The sequence below is a fragment of the Megalobrama amblycephala genome, linkage group LG24 (assembly GCF_018812025.1).
Source record: "Megalobrama amblycephala isolate DHTTF-2021 linkage group LG24, ASM1881202v1, whole genome shotgun sequence".
In the NCBI taxonomy this organism is placed as follows: Eukaryota; Metazoa; Chordata; class Actinopteri; order Cypriniformes; family Xenocyprididae; genus Megalobrama; species Megalobrama amblycephala.
In genome coordinates this window covers 29,348,199-29,366,312 of record NC_063067.1, presented here as the reverse complement: position 1 = coordinate 29,366,312, position 18,114 = coordinate 29,348,199, and the positions used below count along the sequence as shown (strand labels likewise).

General features: G+C 39.5%; 1 protein-coding gene across 1 annotated transcript in view; it reads left to right on the top strand.

Annotated features, from left to right (window-relative positions):
* Positions 1–12,454: 12,454 nt before the first annotated feature.
* Positions 12,455–18,114, top strand: part of znf512b (zinc finger protein 512B) — a 92,170-nt gene continuing 86,510 nt past the window's right edge. The window contains 2 exon segments of the mRNA XM_048177202.1: positions 12,455–13,321; positions 17,119–17,244. Coding sequence (XP_048033159.1) covers positions 17,121–17,244 — 124 coding nt within the window. The 5' untranslated portion in view covers positions 12,455–13,321; positions 17,119–17,120.

Below are 18,114 nucleotides of genomic sequence, written 5' to 3'. Positions count from 1 at the left end.
TAAAAGTGACTGTTGCAAATAGATCCTGCTTCTACTCTCCCTTCCTGCAACCAGCCGAGACAGAAGAACCGACCCAATTTGATGGATCCAGCAGTAGTACAGATCCTCCTCCTCTCACAGGGGGATCGCTCCCTTGAGGACCACACACAGAATTTCTTAGATCTGGCTCACCTCATTCATTACCCTGATGCCTCTGTGTGTTTTTCCGGACGAGACTCAATGCCCAGACGAAAACCCTGAAGATGGTCCTTGAGGAGTGCTTTGAGAGTATGTGGACTGGGTGCTTTTTCACTGTGATGGTCCCAAACTGACAGCACCCAAACCAGTCCCCACTCACCTTTCAGAGCCCATCCATTCCCTCGCCATGCCCGCCATGGACCCAGATACAGCGCCCATGCCCGCCACGGACCAAGAGCTAGAGCCTATGCCTGCCATGGACATGAAGCCTGAGCCAGTGCCAAAGATGGAGCCAGAGCCAACCACAGTGTCCATCCCAAAACTAGAGCCAGCCAATATGCCCGTCTTGGAGTCAGAGCCCGTCGCCTTGTACATCCCTAAGTCTGAACCCACTTCCTGGTCCCTGCCAGAGCCAGAAGTTGAGGAATGGCTTGGAGGTCACAGAGCCTGTCATCTCCCTTCTGCCCACCCTCAAACTCCTTCACACTTTGCCGGTCCTGACTGGCTGGATGGTCTCTCTGTTCCTGACCTGTTCCATTGCCCTTCCTCATCCACTGGTCTCACCCAGCAGCCAAGTTCCTTCATCTCTCTTGTTCCTGTGTAGCCAAGCTTCTTCATCTCCACTAGTCCTGCCCAGCACCCAAGTTCTTTCGTCTCTGCTGGTCCCGCCCAGCAGCCAAGCTCCTTTGTCTCCTCCTTCATCACTGCCGGCTCCGTCTAGTCTCCTAGGCCCTGCCCCCTCTGATGGTTCCGCCCTGCTTCCTGGCTTCATCAACTTTGATGGTGCCAACCAGCTCCTCGGCACCTCCTTCCCCTCTGGCTTCGTCTAACTCATAGGATCCACCTTGGGCTTCCCGGGTTCCAGCTTGGACTTGGCCCTCGGATCACCCGCCTCCATCTCAGCCTTCTGGGTCAAAGACTCCACCTCGGACCTGCAATTCATCAGATCCACTTTAGCTCCTCGTTCCCTCGGCTCCACCGTGGCTGGCCATCCTTACGGCTCCCTCGTCCCACCATTGCTACCTTGGTCCATTGTCCCCTGGCCTCCACCTTGGACTTCCAGGCCTGTGGCTACGCTTTGGTTCCTCAAGTCTTATGGCTCCATCAGGCTCCTCCATCTCTTTGGCGGCTCTGTTGTCCTCGCACCCACCGGTGTGTCCTCGGGCTTCCCAAACCCCAGCTTCGCCCTGGTCCACGGATCTCCTGGCCCCACCTTGGCACTCTGGTCCTGCGGCATGACCCTGTCCCTCCATCCCTCCGGCCAGTTTAGCCCTCCTTCCCACCCACAGAGTTTTTGGTAACCCACTCCCCTCCACTTTGGTGATGTTTTTGTTTATGCCGCCAGGAGGTGCCTACTGGGAAGGGGTGTAAATACCAGGTTTCATCTGTGTTTTTACCTGTTTTGTCATGGTTTGAGTTTTCCCTTGTTTGATGTCATGGTTTTTTATTTGCCCTCATGTGCTACACATGTGTCTAGTTAATCATCTCGTTATGTTCTGTGTATTTAATCAGGGCCGTCGCAAGAACATATAGAATGGGGGGAGGGCATTTTGTTTTCAAAGGTATACATTTTTATGATCCAAGAAACAAACTTTCACCAAAACAATAAGATCCCGTATTATTACTGAAATAGACCAAGTTCTATATTAACACCAAAAAACAAGATAGTCGATCCTACAAACTACACCAAACCCTTTTGCATTATGCCTATATACTTCATAAACACAAGGCACAATTTTCACAATTTTCAATTCCTCCGACAACACAATGATAAAAACAATACATACCAAATAGCAATAAAATATGTACATCTGTAGTATATTGATGTGTAACAAAGACTTTGAGTGTACTCTCACCATTAAAATAGTTGAAGGCGACGGTTCTCCAAGTGATAGTCATTTATAAATGTATAAATGTATTGTAATTGTTTGTTATAATGAGAGGATATTAGAACCACTTAAAACGCCAATGCTAACTTAAATACCTCTGATTGGTCATTGTGTTCAAGAAATCAACAGATATGTTTGTGATTGGCTACATTGCTCAACGCTGCAAAAACACGTAAACAAGATGCAATGACCCCCCTTGGCGACGGGCCTGTATTTAATCCCTGTTTGTTTCAGTTCATGGTCCTCATCTGTGTTATGTTGGGTTGCTTTATTTCCTGCTCTCTCCTGGTCTCCAGTGTTTGTTGTCTTATGTAAATAAAAGTGACTGCTGCAAATAGATCCTGCTTCTTCTCTCCCTTCCTGCAACCAGCTGTGACAGTAATAGTGTGAAATATTATTACAGTTTTTATGATCATTATATTATAATATAAAAAACAAATATTATTACAGTTTTCTATTTGAATATATTTTAAAATGTAATTTATTCCAATGATGGCACAGCATTATCAGTGTCACATGATCCTTCAGAAATCATTCTATGCTGATTTGCAGCTCAAGAAAAATTTCTTATTATCAATGTTAAAAAAGTTGTGCTGCTTAATTTTTTTTGAGGAAAACATTAAGGACAATTTGTCCTTAAATTTGAGTGGATTATAGAATCATTCACTCAAATTCTTTTTCAGTAACAAGATGTTTCATTTGTTCATTAGCGTTCGTTCATTTTGTTTGTTGCTCACTTCAAAAAGGTGATATTTCAGTTAAATAGTCATTTTCAATTAAAATACATATTTCAGAAAAATATTCTGTGCATGAAAGTGAGAACGATGCTTTGTTAACAACTGAAACACCGCAAATGCCCCATGTAATAGCACTATTTTCTGTTTTGATGAATGCTTTGATTTAATACAGCTTATTCTCTCACTACATGTGATGCACCAAAACAGAAAAAGTTGATCGAAAGAGTTGCCGTCACCATCAGAGATTTTACCCATCCTGCAGTGCACCGGTACTCCCATCTCTCTCTCACATCCCCAGGTGTTCTATCCGCTCCTGCTGAGCAGAATCTCATCACACCAGTGCAGTGCAGGCTGCAATGGAGAGGAGTTAGTCGGCATGCTATTTTATTCATGAGGTTCCTCTGAGCTGTGTGTCTGAATACCTCAAGCTTCTCCTGGTCACAATACAGGAAGCTGATTTACGTCAGCAGGCCTACGGTCAAAAAGTACACATGCCATGAGTGAAAATGTTTCTTTTAGCTTAACTATATCTCAAACATGTTTACCTATTGTCTTTATTGTTGCCAACCTTTGTCTTTTTCACCCTTTTGTGAAGGGTGAGCTACGTTGGTGAGTTAAATTAATACAACTCAAATGAATTATTTATCCTGACTGAATCCACCAGAATACAGTGGGCTATGCCTACATATGAAAATCAATTTTTGTAGTGACACCATGTCCTAAGGACATCTATATCACATATAATAATATTTGACTGAAGCTATGTAAGGTTAAATTAAACACTGCCCTTCCTTTGTGTTTCAGTTAGCCTTCACTTAGCAAGCTAACTGCTTAGCCCATAGCTTAACATGATTGATGCACTTGAAACCTGTCTATGATGCCCAAAAACACTGTTTAGTTAGGCAGCCCACTAGGTTTTGAAAGACAACCATTCTTTATGATCTTCCTCAAACTCCTCCACATTCCTGTAATCACCAGTTTATTTCCCGCTGTGTGCATCTGGCCCACATCCATTATTTCTCCCCTTCTCATTTTCATGTTTTGAAACCGCTTCTAAAGGCTCTCGAAATCATTCAATACTCAAAAGAGCTGTTCGGTTTGCATGCTAAAACCCATAACAGAATTAGCATTTTCAAGCCATGGATTCCCTTATGAGTTTTCAATGGATTTTTTGAGAATAAATTACACATATTCATACCTCAAATGTGGAGTTGCTGACGTAAGAACACGAGTTTATCTATGACGAACAGTTGTTGTCATCCTTATGTATCAATTTGTTAGCAACTTTTATCCTTTACAGAATTAACCTTCCATATTGTCTCGAAACCTGTTTCTGCCACAAAAAAGGGGGGTAATTACAACTCACAATTTTGACATAACATCTCTTAAGTTAAAGTCAGAATTACGATTCAGACTTTCTCAGAATTGCGAGTTTATAAAACACAATTCTGACTATTTTTTGCAATTCTGAATTTATATCTCACAGTTTTGAGTTAACATTTTGCAATTCTGACTTTATTTCTCAAATTTTTGAGTTAATATCTTGGGATTCTGACTTTGTTTTTCGAACTGTTTAGTTAACATTTCACAATTCTGACTATTTTGGAATTCTGAGCTAACATCCTGCAATTCTGACTTTATTTTGAGTTAACATTTTACGATTTTTTACTTTTTTAGAGTTTCTCTCTTACGATTTTAACTTTTTTTCTCAAAATTGTGAGTTTTTCTCGAAATCTCGAGTTTATAACTCGACTTTTTATCTTGCAATTTGAGTGTATGTCTCGAAATTCTGACTATATTTTTTGCAATTGTGAGTTTATATACCACAATTTTGAGTTAACTTCTTGCAATTCTGACTTTGTATCTCTAAATGTTTAGTTAACATTTCGCGATTCTGACTTTTTTGGAATTCTGACTTTATTTCTCAAAATTTAGAGTTAATATTTCATTATTCTGACTTTTTTTGGAATTCCAAGTTAACATCCTGCAATTCTGACTTTATTTCTCGAAATTTTGAGTTAACATTTTGTGATTTTTAGTTTTTTTCAAAATTGTGAGTTTTTCTCGAAATTGCGAGTTTCTAACTCGCAATTCTGACTTTTTATCTTGCAATTTGAGTGTATATCTCAAAATTCAGACTTTTTTTTCTGCTCTGAAATCTGAGTTTACTATTGGTCTCTTTTAAGGGGAGCCTATTTCAATGATGAAAGAATCTGTATGTATCACGAAACGTATGTCTTTCGAGAAATATTTTGGTACATTCCTTTTGGTATTCATATTAATGAATGAAATCACATATTACATTCACAAAATGAATATTTCATTTACAAAATGCATTCTGTGATCCAGACAGACCCTATTGTTCATGAAGTAAAGCAGGTCACCAGGTCCGGATTGGCCATTGGGCACACCAGGAGAAATCCCAGTGGCCACTCCTTGGTGAGAAATGTGAGAATCAATGATGGATTTCTTCTCTTCCTGTGAAAGGGACTTCAGGTTTATGAATCCAAAGAACTTCTTGTGTGTATAATAAACACAGAATTTGAATGTACTACTCTTAAAAGCTGTTTTATGGCATCAGAGGACATTGAAGTTTCACCTTTCCCATCCACTTCTCTCATTCTCTAATATAAACACTACACCACAATTCAAACTACTTAGGTCATTTCTCCACATATTGCCTCTCTTTCACCACCTGTTCCTTTTTTTTTCCTGCAGGGAAAATTGTCAGCCCAAAGTCCTGAGTGACTGTGCAGTTCTGCGACAGAGAACAGACCAGTGCGTCTGGCACTCGGCGCACCTTTGTGTCTCTGAGTGTCACTTGTGGAAGCAGCTGTCACACAAACAGATAATTAAAGAGCGGTCGATCTCCACCGCCACCTTGAGAGGCAATTTCCACACAACATGGAGTATTGCGGCCGCATAATTATCTGTGCATTTGGAACACAGACACACACAAATACGCACATTATAAGCAGCCCGTGACATTATGTGACAGTATCTGACAGCGCTGGAGCTCGGGGGTTATGCCTCATTGGCTGCCACATGGCTTAACCAATCAAATGCTGACAGTACAGAGGGCAGTTAGAGCTGTGGGACACTGTCCAGAGGGTATTTTGTCTCATTCCCAGAATCAGTAGCAAATCTGCCACCTGAAAATATTTTGCCTCAGAAATGCAGTAATACAGTGTGTGCAGCCTTCAAGTCACGTCCGAGTGATTTTATATGAGAGCACATGAACACCCCCAGTGTTGTGTTTATCAGGACCAATGACAAGAAAATTAAAAGGAAAAATGGGTCCCACTTTATATTAATTGCACTAACATTTAAATGTATCAATTGATACAATGCACTTATTGTGTACATTTTACACTGTACTTATTTGAAAAATTCATGCATGTAATTACATCTGTAATTAATATCTGTAATTACATCTATAATGACACTGTACACCTTAAAGGATTAGTTCACTTTCAAATGAAAATTAGCCCAAGCTTTACTCACCCTCAAGCCATCCTAGGTGTATATGACTTTCTTCTTTCTGATGAACACAAACAGAGAAATATGAATAAATATCCTGACATATCTAAGCTTTATAATGGCAGTGAACGGGAACAACGAGTATAAAGCTCAAGAAAGTGCATCCATCCAAAGCAAAACATACTCCACACAGCTCCGGGGGGTTAATAAAGGCCTTATGAAGCAAAGCAATGCGTTTGTGTAAGAAAAATATCCATATTTAACAAGTTATAAAGAAAAATATCTAGCTTCCACCAGAATTCTTTAGAAGAAAATATCTCCCTTTGCTTTGAACTTTGTCGTAACTTTGCAGATGTTGTTTATGCCCTAACAGCAACATTACACACTAACTAAAGTTTAAAAAATGAAGTCATAATCAACCACCCCTTTATATAACTCTGATTATGTTCATCAGAAAGAAGAAAGTCATATACACCTAGGATGACTTGAAGGTGAGTAAAACGGGGTAATTTTCATTTGAAAGTGAACTAATCCTTTAATCCACCCTTAAACCTACCCATAACACCAAACCTGTCCTTAAACCTACCCGTATCTGACCTCAATAGCAGCACATGTGTTTTGCAATACAACATCAACACAATAAGTACATTGGACCAAATTATTATTATTATTATTATTATTTAATTAAGTACACAATATTTAAAGACACCTAATATAAAGTGTTACCGAAAAAATCTTATGAACATATACATGTGCCAGGTTCTTAGAAATGTACTCTTTGTTTTCATGTTCACTTTTCTACCATTTTTTTCTTCAGTTTAATGACTCTAAAAATTATGTGTAGTAGTAACATATTTTTTCTTCTCACCTTAAATACACCTCAAATGTTCCTCTTTTTTTTTCATCAGGAAGTGAAAAGAGATAAATAAATCCTTAAAGGCAGCATAAATCCATGCATTTCTCAAAGTTATAACAATTAAGGATACTTTAAAAAGGCATGTTATGAACCAAAATGTTTGAATGTTTGAAAGATGTTTGAACAAGACTTTAGCAGGTTTAAGTTGGTCTACATGGTGTCCCAGTCTGGCCAAGCTGGTGTTCAGGTGGTTTAGCTGGTCAGTCACCATCCAAATCCCAAATCCTCTATAAAACCAGCAAACAAACCCCTGGACCAGCAAACCAGACATTTTTTTTTTTTTCCCCAGTAGGTTCTATGTACAAATGCTCTGTGCTATTTTAGCAAGGCTTTCTGTATGTTCTCTTTCATTATTCACAACGCCGTCTGTGACGGGGCAAATTCAAAACTAGTCAAGCGCAGCGTGGACGCATATGTTTCTCTGTCAGTGAACTTGTGACAGCAGCATTTATTTGAGATCCCTGAACTGCTCTGCTATTGTGATATATGACTGCACTTTCCCTTGGGTTCTGTTCATGTTGTGCTCCACAAAACACATGTTACACACTCCATCTATTTAAGCTGAAAGTTCTGTGAGATCGATCATCGCTGTAACAGATACACACACAAACAAACCCTTGTCAGCCAATACTGTATCTCTCATGCCATCCTATTTATCATTTAACTCTTCTCCTGACTCTCCCCTGCAACCACTGGGCCGTGACTCAAAGGTAAGTGAACACCTAATGGTAAACTGAGCCAGTAAGCGTTGAGAAATCTGCTTAATGGTGTTCAAGATCTATGACACCATTCTGCTTTATCAGCAACACACAAATCTATATATCAGCACCACTGGAAGTAGATTTATGCTCTGTCGACCCGTAATCAAGCATAACCGTTCATTTCAGCAGCATTATATGATGGGAAAAGGGAGATAAAGAGAAAGAGAGGAAGAGAGTTAGTTAATTCTAACTATGTTTCTATTTTTTTTTCAGAACACAATTTATATCAAATAAAGACAAACTGGAAAAAAATCACACACACATAGTTTTACAAGTTATTATTATGATTTATAAGTCAAATAAATTCATAAATAATATTGAATTTAAAATAATGAATGCATTTAAAACATTTTGATATTAAACACGAATATAGAATATTTAATTGGACGGTGTTCAGTCAGATTTAATGGAGGTTGTAAAGGGAGTCCCCCAAGGTTCTGTGACACCAGACGAGGAATAAGGGTCTTATCTAGAGAAACCATCAGTCATTTTTTAAAAAAAAATACACCTGTATATGCTTTATAAACACAAATTATCACCTTGCACATGCTTCCGCTTTCCACATTCTTCAAAACACTTATGCTGAATGTCCTGAACGCTATCCCTATTCTAAAAAACTGGTGCTGTGCTGGGGCCATTATTATTTACTTTATACATAAATTGTCTTGATTTCAGTATTGTTAATGCAAGGTTTCATTTCTATGTGGACGATACCGTTATTTACTGTTTGGCTCATACTTTTACCTTCTTGCCTTTTTAAAAAAATATATAGTAGACGAATACTTATCACTGTACAGTTACATTTTAATATTATAAATGTATTTTAGCATGAGAGGGACAACATTCCGCATGACTTTCATTTCAGAACTTTTGTCAAAATATTATTAACCATACTTTAAAGTCCCCCTGAAATCAAAATTCAAGTTTTTTTATCTTTTAGTATGAATATGGTAGCCTTAAAGGTGCCATCGAACGTTTTTTTTACAAGATGTAATATAAGTCTAAGGTGTCCCCTGAATGTGTCTGTGAAGTTTCAGCTCAAAATACTCCATAGATTTTTTTTAATTAGTTTTTTTAACTGCCTATTTTGGGGCATCATTAACTATGCACCGATTCAGGCTGCAGCCCCTTTAAATCGCACGCTCCCAGCTCACGGAGCTTGTGCTTGCCTTAAACAGTATAAACAAACTTTACACAGCTAATATAACCCTCAAAAGTGTTCGTCATGCATGCGTCGGATTATGTGAGTATTGTATTTATTTGGATGTTTACATTTGATTCTGAATGAATTTGAGGCTGTGTGTGATCCGTGGCTAACGGCTAATGCTACACTGTTGGAGAGATTTATAAAGAATGAAGTTGTGTTTATGAATTATACAGACTGCAAGTGTTTAATAAATGAAAATAGCGACGGCTCTTGTCTCCGTGAATACAGTAATAAACGATGGTAACTTTAACCACATTTAACAGTACATTAGCAACATGCTAATGAAACATTTAGAAAGACAATTTACAAATATCACTAAAAATATCATGATATCATGGATCATGTCATTTTTCGCTATTGTTCTTGCTTGCTTACCTAGTCTGATGATTCAGCTGTGCACATCCAGACGTTAATACATACTGTGTAATGCCTCGATCATGGGCTGGCATATGCAAATATTGGGGGCGTACACTGCTACTGCCACTGATACTGTTACGTAACAGTCGGTGTTATGTTTAGATTCGCCTGTTCTTCGTAGGTCTTTTAAACAAATGAGATTAATATGAGAAGGAGGAAACAATGGAGTTTGAGACTCACTGTATGTCATTTCCATGTACTGAACTCTTGTTATTCAACTATGCCAAGATAAATTCAATTTTTAATTCTAGGGCACCTTTAAGGTTATGAATAAGCTGGCGTGTTCCAAAACAATGACAAAATTCGCATTTAGGAGATATAAGCATTCAAAACTTACAGTCTCTCACTTCCGCTAAAATGGATCACAGATGATATAAAACTGCTGCATTTTGAAAAATTATACTTTGGACGCAGGCTCATTTGTTTGTGAGATACATACGATCATATACAGTTTTACAACATAAACGCTGCTCAGGTTGCATAATTTCTTGAAGAACGATGATGGAGAGCAGATCATTCAGAAGAAATGAGATGCAAACAGTGGATAATATATCAATATTTCATGGATTTAACACTTTTGTGGACAAAAAGTACTGTCTTTTGTTTTTCAGTGGACACTCATGAACATTTTACCCAAGAGCCACGGATTGGATTCATCTGGCGATCGCTATTTCGTTATAAAGGTATGAAGTCCCGTTTTATTTTTCATGTTGATATTTGCACACCTGACGCAAATTACAGTTACTGGCGCTGGAGCATCTACAGTATATCATAAAAAAGACACCGTAGATTGACAGTAAACCTTTACAACTTTCTAATGATATAACTTTTATTTATTAATATTTTAGATAGTATCTAAGATCACGTCGAGCCAGGTGGGCGTGTTTTCAGTAATCAGGCACGTCCCGCCTCTTTGCCCATTTTCGGTTATCCGGGAGTGACGTGCAGTGACACGCTGCTAAGATGGCAGTGGCCACATTTTCGCTTCAAAAATGCTCTTTCATAAACAAAACGCTATTGGCTGTTTCAAAAAAGGGGCGGGCTGTTTGATATATCGCCGTTTTCCTGTTTCAGTTGAAATGACGTCAACACATTGAATAATGCTGCGCGTTCCAACACTCTTCAGTGGGCCTTTAACTGTATTTCTGTTTACTTTTTTCTACAATAAGAAGCTTGTGATCAAGCCATAAATGTTGGATCCCCTAAGGATTCAAGATGAAGACTTCTGGAAAGTGAACTGATAGATGAATCACAGTCTCTATGCAAAATGGAACGTCAAGGAAACCCAAAGGAAGCTGCTCTATCTTTGAACTATAACAGCTCTTGATCAAACAAAAATAACATACACACTGCCAATCTCAGCAGCAAAAAGAAATTTCTCTCCACGTCTTCCGTTATTCTTGGATTTCAACAGTGAGGAGTTACTCGGTGCTGGAGCAGATTTTCACACAGCATTTCATGGCCTAAAATACAGCTGGACTGCTAACATACAGTATTACCACAGGGTTATGGGAATGTGTCCAAATGACATGAACTGTCCATTATGTATGAGTACTTTGTACTCTGTCCATTTCAGAGTAGGTCGGCCTTCACCAGTCACTAACACGAGGTTCGTGTGCCGTTTATGGCCTCTGGTAGATATAATTCAAGGCTTTGCTGAACGTTTACATATGATTTTCTGTAGCTGACTTACTATCTCTGGACTGGTGAATTGTGCGGAAATGACTGATGTATTAATAACATACAAAAGCCTACAGGATTTATATTTATATTTCATGTGCATTATTAAAGTCATGTGATTGATGGTTTGAGGGACAGGCCTGTACAGCCCACAGACGTGTTAAGTGCTCATCGCCTGTTATCATCTGTCATAAACTCATCATATACTGTCAAATAATCCTGCACTATACTGCTAACTAGTGGACACTTTTGAGAATGAAACATATATGAGAGACGAAGTGAGAAGGTAATTATGGAAAACCCCTTTTTGGTAAATTAGAATGAATTAACTAATGCTGTAAAATAGACAAGTAAACAACATGCTATCCAAGAGCTTGTCTGCCAAAGTTGGACTTTCGGGTGTTTTTTTGTTTGGTTTGTTTTTGAGGGGTTGAGGTTACATTTGGACAATTCCATTTACAGCCAGTATAAAAGAAGAATTCGTTTTGGGGTGTCACTTTTTCCACATTTGGAGTCTCGGCCTCAGAAAAACAGTCATTTGCCTCCCCCTCCTGGTGGACCCAGTAATGGTGGTTAGTTACATTACGTCATAGTGTGAAGAGAAAAAAAAAGATGGGTCAAAGTCTCTATTAAGCCATTTTAAAGAGCCCCGTGACGTATGTGTGGAAAGTGAGACCTCAGTCGCTAATTATTCAGAAAATATAAATATGAATAATTTGAGAAGCCTAAAAGAATTTGAGAAATGTTCATAATTTTGATCAATTAAATTAAAATATTCAAAATCACGCATGCAAAAGTTCCATTTAATTAGTGTAGACAAAAATTAAATATGTTTTATCATGGCAAGTACAGACACAAACAATAACTTAATATTTTCAGAGATGCGACGTCATGTATGTTCTAAAATGATGATTTACATTTGGCAAAAATCCAGATAATTACTGTTTATGAAAACGCCATGGGAAAATCCGTATGAAACAAAAGTATGTTCAACACTAATCCAAATATTTTATCCAACGCGGACGACGTCATAATTGTATGAAAATTCTCATATTAGTGACTTAAAAACTGCGTAATCTTTTCTCCAAACTCAGAATCGCATAGACTACGTCATAATGTTTGGAACACTATCGAATTATGTGCACGCTATAAAGCTACATTGTAGCCGAAGCCTTTTCGTCATAACTGAGCGGCATGACGTCGAGCCGCATCAAACGCTTCCATTCAGGCAGGGGCTTTATTATGCAGAAATACCAAAATGATTGGCCTGATATCAAAATGAGTGATCATAAATAATAACGCGAGAGTTTGCAAGTTGCCTGCCGACTGTAGTCACAACTGTCAAAGGCAGCAGCAGCGGATACGCGCGTGACCCAGCACCCATACTGTTACTGTACACGGTCGCGGAGATAATATCCCTATCAAACAAATACACGGCATAATCCCGAGGTAAGGACAGGAATCGAGGGGCTGCGGCGAAACTGCGCGACGCTGTGCCTTCCCCTCCGCTTTCTTTCCGTCGCGTTCACTTCTTCCACCCTCGATTACTGCACTAAACATATCCCCGTGCCTCCTTTAGCAACAGCGCGAGGGTTTTTTTTTTTTACTCCTCCTTCGTATTAAAGTCGCCATTTTGCTTCACTGCCTATGAAAGCTTCTTGTATTTTCATATTTTTGGCGGCGTTTCCGCGTATTTGTGCGCGTGCTTTTGAGTTGGAATTTAACGAGAGAGCTCGTGGATTACATATTAATGAAGAGGGGCGCCGAGTGCAGTCTGGAAACACGGTGAAAGTGTTCAGCTTGTGGGCATTTGCATCAGCTTGCTCTTTTTTTTTCTTCCTCCTCCTTCTTCATCATCTCCCTCCGCGGATACGCACAGCGGGGGCTGTGAGTGTGGCTACCGACCGTAACGCCCGTCTGTCCGCGACCCCCCGCGCGCCAGGTGTGTTTGCCATGTAAAGTCAAGCGGCGCGACGCGAGAGTAAAGGCTACAGCCTGACCCCACGTGGGTGACCCGCTCTCACCCGCTCACCCGCCAGTGTTGGGTGGCTTTCCAGGTAGGTGTGGTCTTCGAGAAGTCGATTATCTGTCAATACTGCCTATAAATGCACAAGCTCGCCTTTCCTTAGCGTGGTTTAGTGTGTTAAAGCTTTTTGGGGGAATGAAATATACAAGAGAAACGTGTTGTGGTGTTTATGTATGAACTGTCAGACCTAATATAAACACTCAAACACAGTTTGAGCACTTAGAAAGACTTATGTGGGTCATTCTTACTATGCTGAAGTAGGCCTACATTTTCATGTCCCTGTCATGTAGTATATTGGGTCAAATATTAAGTTTTCAGACAAAACAGGTCTTAAATATGAAAAACATATTAGTTTCCCATGGGTTGAAAATGAAAGACAATTAAATATCGCAGGTGTTTTTGTTGTTGGGAATATTGTTTTAATCGACAATCAATATAGATTTTATTTCTGTGCCCTCAATATCACTTTCCATCATGTTAATGGTTAAACCAAAACCAACTGAAAATAACAAACCAATCCAGTTCTTTAATGACATCATCCTACAGAAAGTGACATCATTTTTCATGGGAAAACAACAAATCTATTTGTAAATTATTATTAGCAAGGAGCTGTGTGATGTTTTGTGGTATTAGTTGGTTTTTGCCACTCTAAAACATCTCATTCTGTTAAAATGACAGAAAATATAATGCTTATAATATTAAAATATATAAAAAAATATCAAGTTGGCATCATCATGTAAGCTAACTCAGTTTCTCAATAAGCAATGATTAACTTCAGCAGCTCTTTATTTCCATTCTGTTAAGCAATCACTCTTAATTTTCCTGCCGTTGTGTAAATAATGAAGTTGTAATTAATAACATTGAAGTGCTTGAGCCTGACCAGAGCATTTCAGAAAGTCTGGATTTTTTTTGTTTTTTTTTGTTATAGAAATACTTGATTCAATTACAACTTGAGCATATTTATTCTTTTTAAACTTACATTTTGATGGAATGAGCAGTGTGTGTTTCTCTGATTGTGTAGGCACACGTCCATTCACAGCCTTTCTAAAGTGTGTGATAAATTCCCCAAATACCATAGCACTTAGTCCTACCAGCTGCTTTTCCTATTACCTTATTGCTCTTTTCCTTTCTGGAATAAACTTCTGGCTCACAAATGAGCTTCAGTCTCTGGGCCATAAATAATTTGGTCTAATGATCTTCAGCACTTGAAGATCCATCGTTCTTATGTGGGTTAGGTGATGGGAGGACCGTTCTTTGATATGGTGATACAGGATGCGGGCTGCTTTGTGGTTCAGTAGCACAGTGAACTGTGTGCAGTACCTGTTGTTTTGGTTGGCCTTTGAATGCAGAAGGGTTGTCACGTCCTATAGCATATCCTGTGATGATAAGAGTGTGATTTCTTGTCTCTCAAACATACTGTATATGTGTGTTTCAGTTCATGTAGCATTTCTACTTTTAATCGTATGAAAGTTTGTAATGATCACGCTTTACTGGCAAAAGTAAACCTCTCAATTAGCGCTCACCGGAAATGTATTAGTGCCTCTGACAGCGAAACATTCCCACGGCATGCATTAGACGAAACATTTATCTGTGATGTTCATAAAATCTCTTTTGACACATGATAAATCATGCAGCCATATGCCCGGCCACTGTTCAGCAAATAATAGAACGCTAAATTAATGGAAGTTTAAAAAGACACAAATTAGTGACCCATTAGGCCAAGCCTAATGAAGAACTGAAATGACATTGATTTAAGTTAATAAGAAAGTATGATCACATTCTAATCAGTGCGCTGTTTATTTTAATTAGTCATTGTCAGGCTTCATTCATTGCAGTGAACTGGCCATTTCCCTTCTGGATTGGTGACTGTGAAAAGAAAAATATATTCAGCCGGAGATTGAACTCGATTAATTTTGTTTTATTTATATATATGTTTGTATGTATGTATATATGTGTGTGTATGTGTGCTAAACAGGAAAAACACAAAAACTAGATAGATGATGGACATACAGATAGATGGATAGATAGACGGGTAGACGGACGGACAGACAGATAGATGGATGGATGGATGGATGGACAAATAGGATGGACAGACGGATGAATAGGCTGATGGATGGATGGATAGATAGATGGACAGACAATGGAGAGATAGATAGACGGATGGATAGATAGATGGACAGACAGATGGATGGATGGATGGACAGATGGATAGATAGATAGATGGACGGATAGATGGACGGACGGATAGATGGACGGACAGATAGATGGATGGTAAACAGACAGACGGACGGATGGGCAGATAGATAGATGGATAGATGGTAGACGGATAGACAGATGGATGGATGGACGGACGGACAGAGTGATGGATGGATGGATGGATGGTTGGATGGATGGATGGATGGATGGATGGATGAACGGACAGAGAGATGGATGGATGGATGGATGGATGGACAGATAGGCGGATGGATGGATGGATAGACAGACAGGCGCATGGATGGATGGACAAACGGATGGATGGATGGATGGATGGATGGATGGACAGACAGGCAGATGGATGGATAGACAGATAGATGGATAGACGGACGGACAGACAGGCGGATGGATGGATGGACAGAGAGATGGATGAACGGACAGAGAGATGGATGGATGGACAGATAGGCAGATGGATGGATGGATGGATGGATGGATAGACAGACAGGCGCATGGATGGATGGACAAACGGATGGATGGATGGATGGATGGACAGACAGGCAGATGGATGGATAGACAGATAGATGGATGGATGGACGGACATGGATGGATGGATGGTAGACAGATAGAGAGACGGTTGGATGGATGGTAGACAGATAGACAGACGGATGGATGGATGGTAAACAAATAGACAGACAGACTGATGGATGTATAGTAGACAGAGAGACATATGGATGTAACAGACGGACGTATGGATGGATGGACAGAGAGATGGATGATGGATGGACAGACAGAGAGATTGATGGATGGATGGATAGACAGATAGACTGACAGACAGACAGATGGATGGATGGATGGATGGATGGATGGACAGACAGGCACATGGATGGACGGACAAACAGATGGATGGAGAGATAGATGGATGGATGATGGATGGATGGACAGACAGGCAGATGGATGGATAGACAGACTGATAGATCGGCGGACGGACGGACATAGATGGATGGATGGTAGACAGATACGCGTTTGAATGGATGGATGGTAGACAGATAGACAGACGGATGGATGGATGGTAAACAAATAGACAGACGGATGGTTGGTAGACAGGTAGACAGATGGATGGATGGATGATGGATGATGGATGGACAGACAGAGAGATGGATGGATGGATGATGGATGGACGGACAGAGGGATGGATGGATAGACAGATAGATGGATGGACGGATGGACGGACTGATAGATAGATAGATAGATAGATAGATAGATAGATGCACAGACGGATGGATGATGGATGGATGGATGGACGGAGAGGTAGATGGATGGATGGATGGATGAATGGATGGACAGATAGATGAATAGATAGAACTATCCCATTCATTCATGAAGTATCTCTGGCATGGGAAGACAACCATGCCGAAAGACTGTAATTGTAATTTCCCCCATACAATCAGGCAATGAAAATTAGATGTGTTTATGTGCAATTTATGCCATTCTGTGTGAATGCTGTACTGTCTCAGCAGGTGTTTGTTATCCCCGATTTAAATACTTTCAAATACAGTGAATGCATCTTTGTGTTTATTTTGTTTGTATTCAGATGATGTGTTTGCTGTTGGTCTGATCTATTTGTGTCCTAAACAGGCATGGACACCTCCAGCGGTGCCAGGGTGGTGAAGCCTTCCTCTGGCTTGTCAAAGAGGCGCGCTGCCAAACAGGCCCGCCCTGCCGAGATGGGCCGAATGGGCAGCACTGAAAACGACAATCACGGTACGAACAAGCTGTTTGAGTTTAGAAGTACAATAAAGAGCTACATCTGACACGCACAGAGCACGCAAAGTGTTAGCGAAACACTTGGTTGATGCAGGTGGCACTCACCAAACACTGATCTTTGAATGGTAGGCATATTGAAAAAAAACAACAACAACAACTTTGTAAAATCATTGAGATCAATTTTAGATTTTTGTTTGCACATATTCAGAAGTCTGTAGAGTATGTTTACACATTTAAATAGCTGTCTTTTTTTTTTTTTTTTTACAACTACACTGAGGTTTTGACAAGTGATTTCACACTTGTGTGCTTAAGAGAGGAAATGATGGCTGTCTTTGTGTTTTGACAGATGAAGTCCTACTGGTAGTAAGGTTGTTTTTAATGTCAGTGAAACACATACCATGCATGGCTGAACTTAGATGAACTTCAGGTCTATACAAATGTTCAGTGCTGGAGTAAAACTGAATATTGTGTCAGTTCCCAAGCAAAGCACTAAATAGACAAGCAGAATGGAAAGAAGTTATGCACTTATTAGACCAGCAGTATAGCATCTTTTTGGAAATGGTGCTTTATTTTATTTATTTTTTTTGCGACATTTCAACTTGAATTTCAATTTGCGTTATTGTCATTATTTAAACAATAAAATGCATTAAAGTCGATTCATCTGTGGAATGAAGTAGGTGAAAATTCAATATGGAATGAAATTCATCATTGTACTTACTATATAATTAGGGTTATGGTCTGGTTTAGGGTTAGTTGCATGTAACTATGCATAATTGACTGTTTTTAATATAGTAACTACTAGGGGTGTAACGGTACCCTCATGTCATGATTCGATATATATCATGATACTGAACTCATGTGATACTC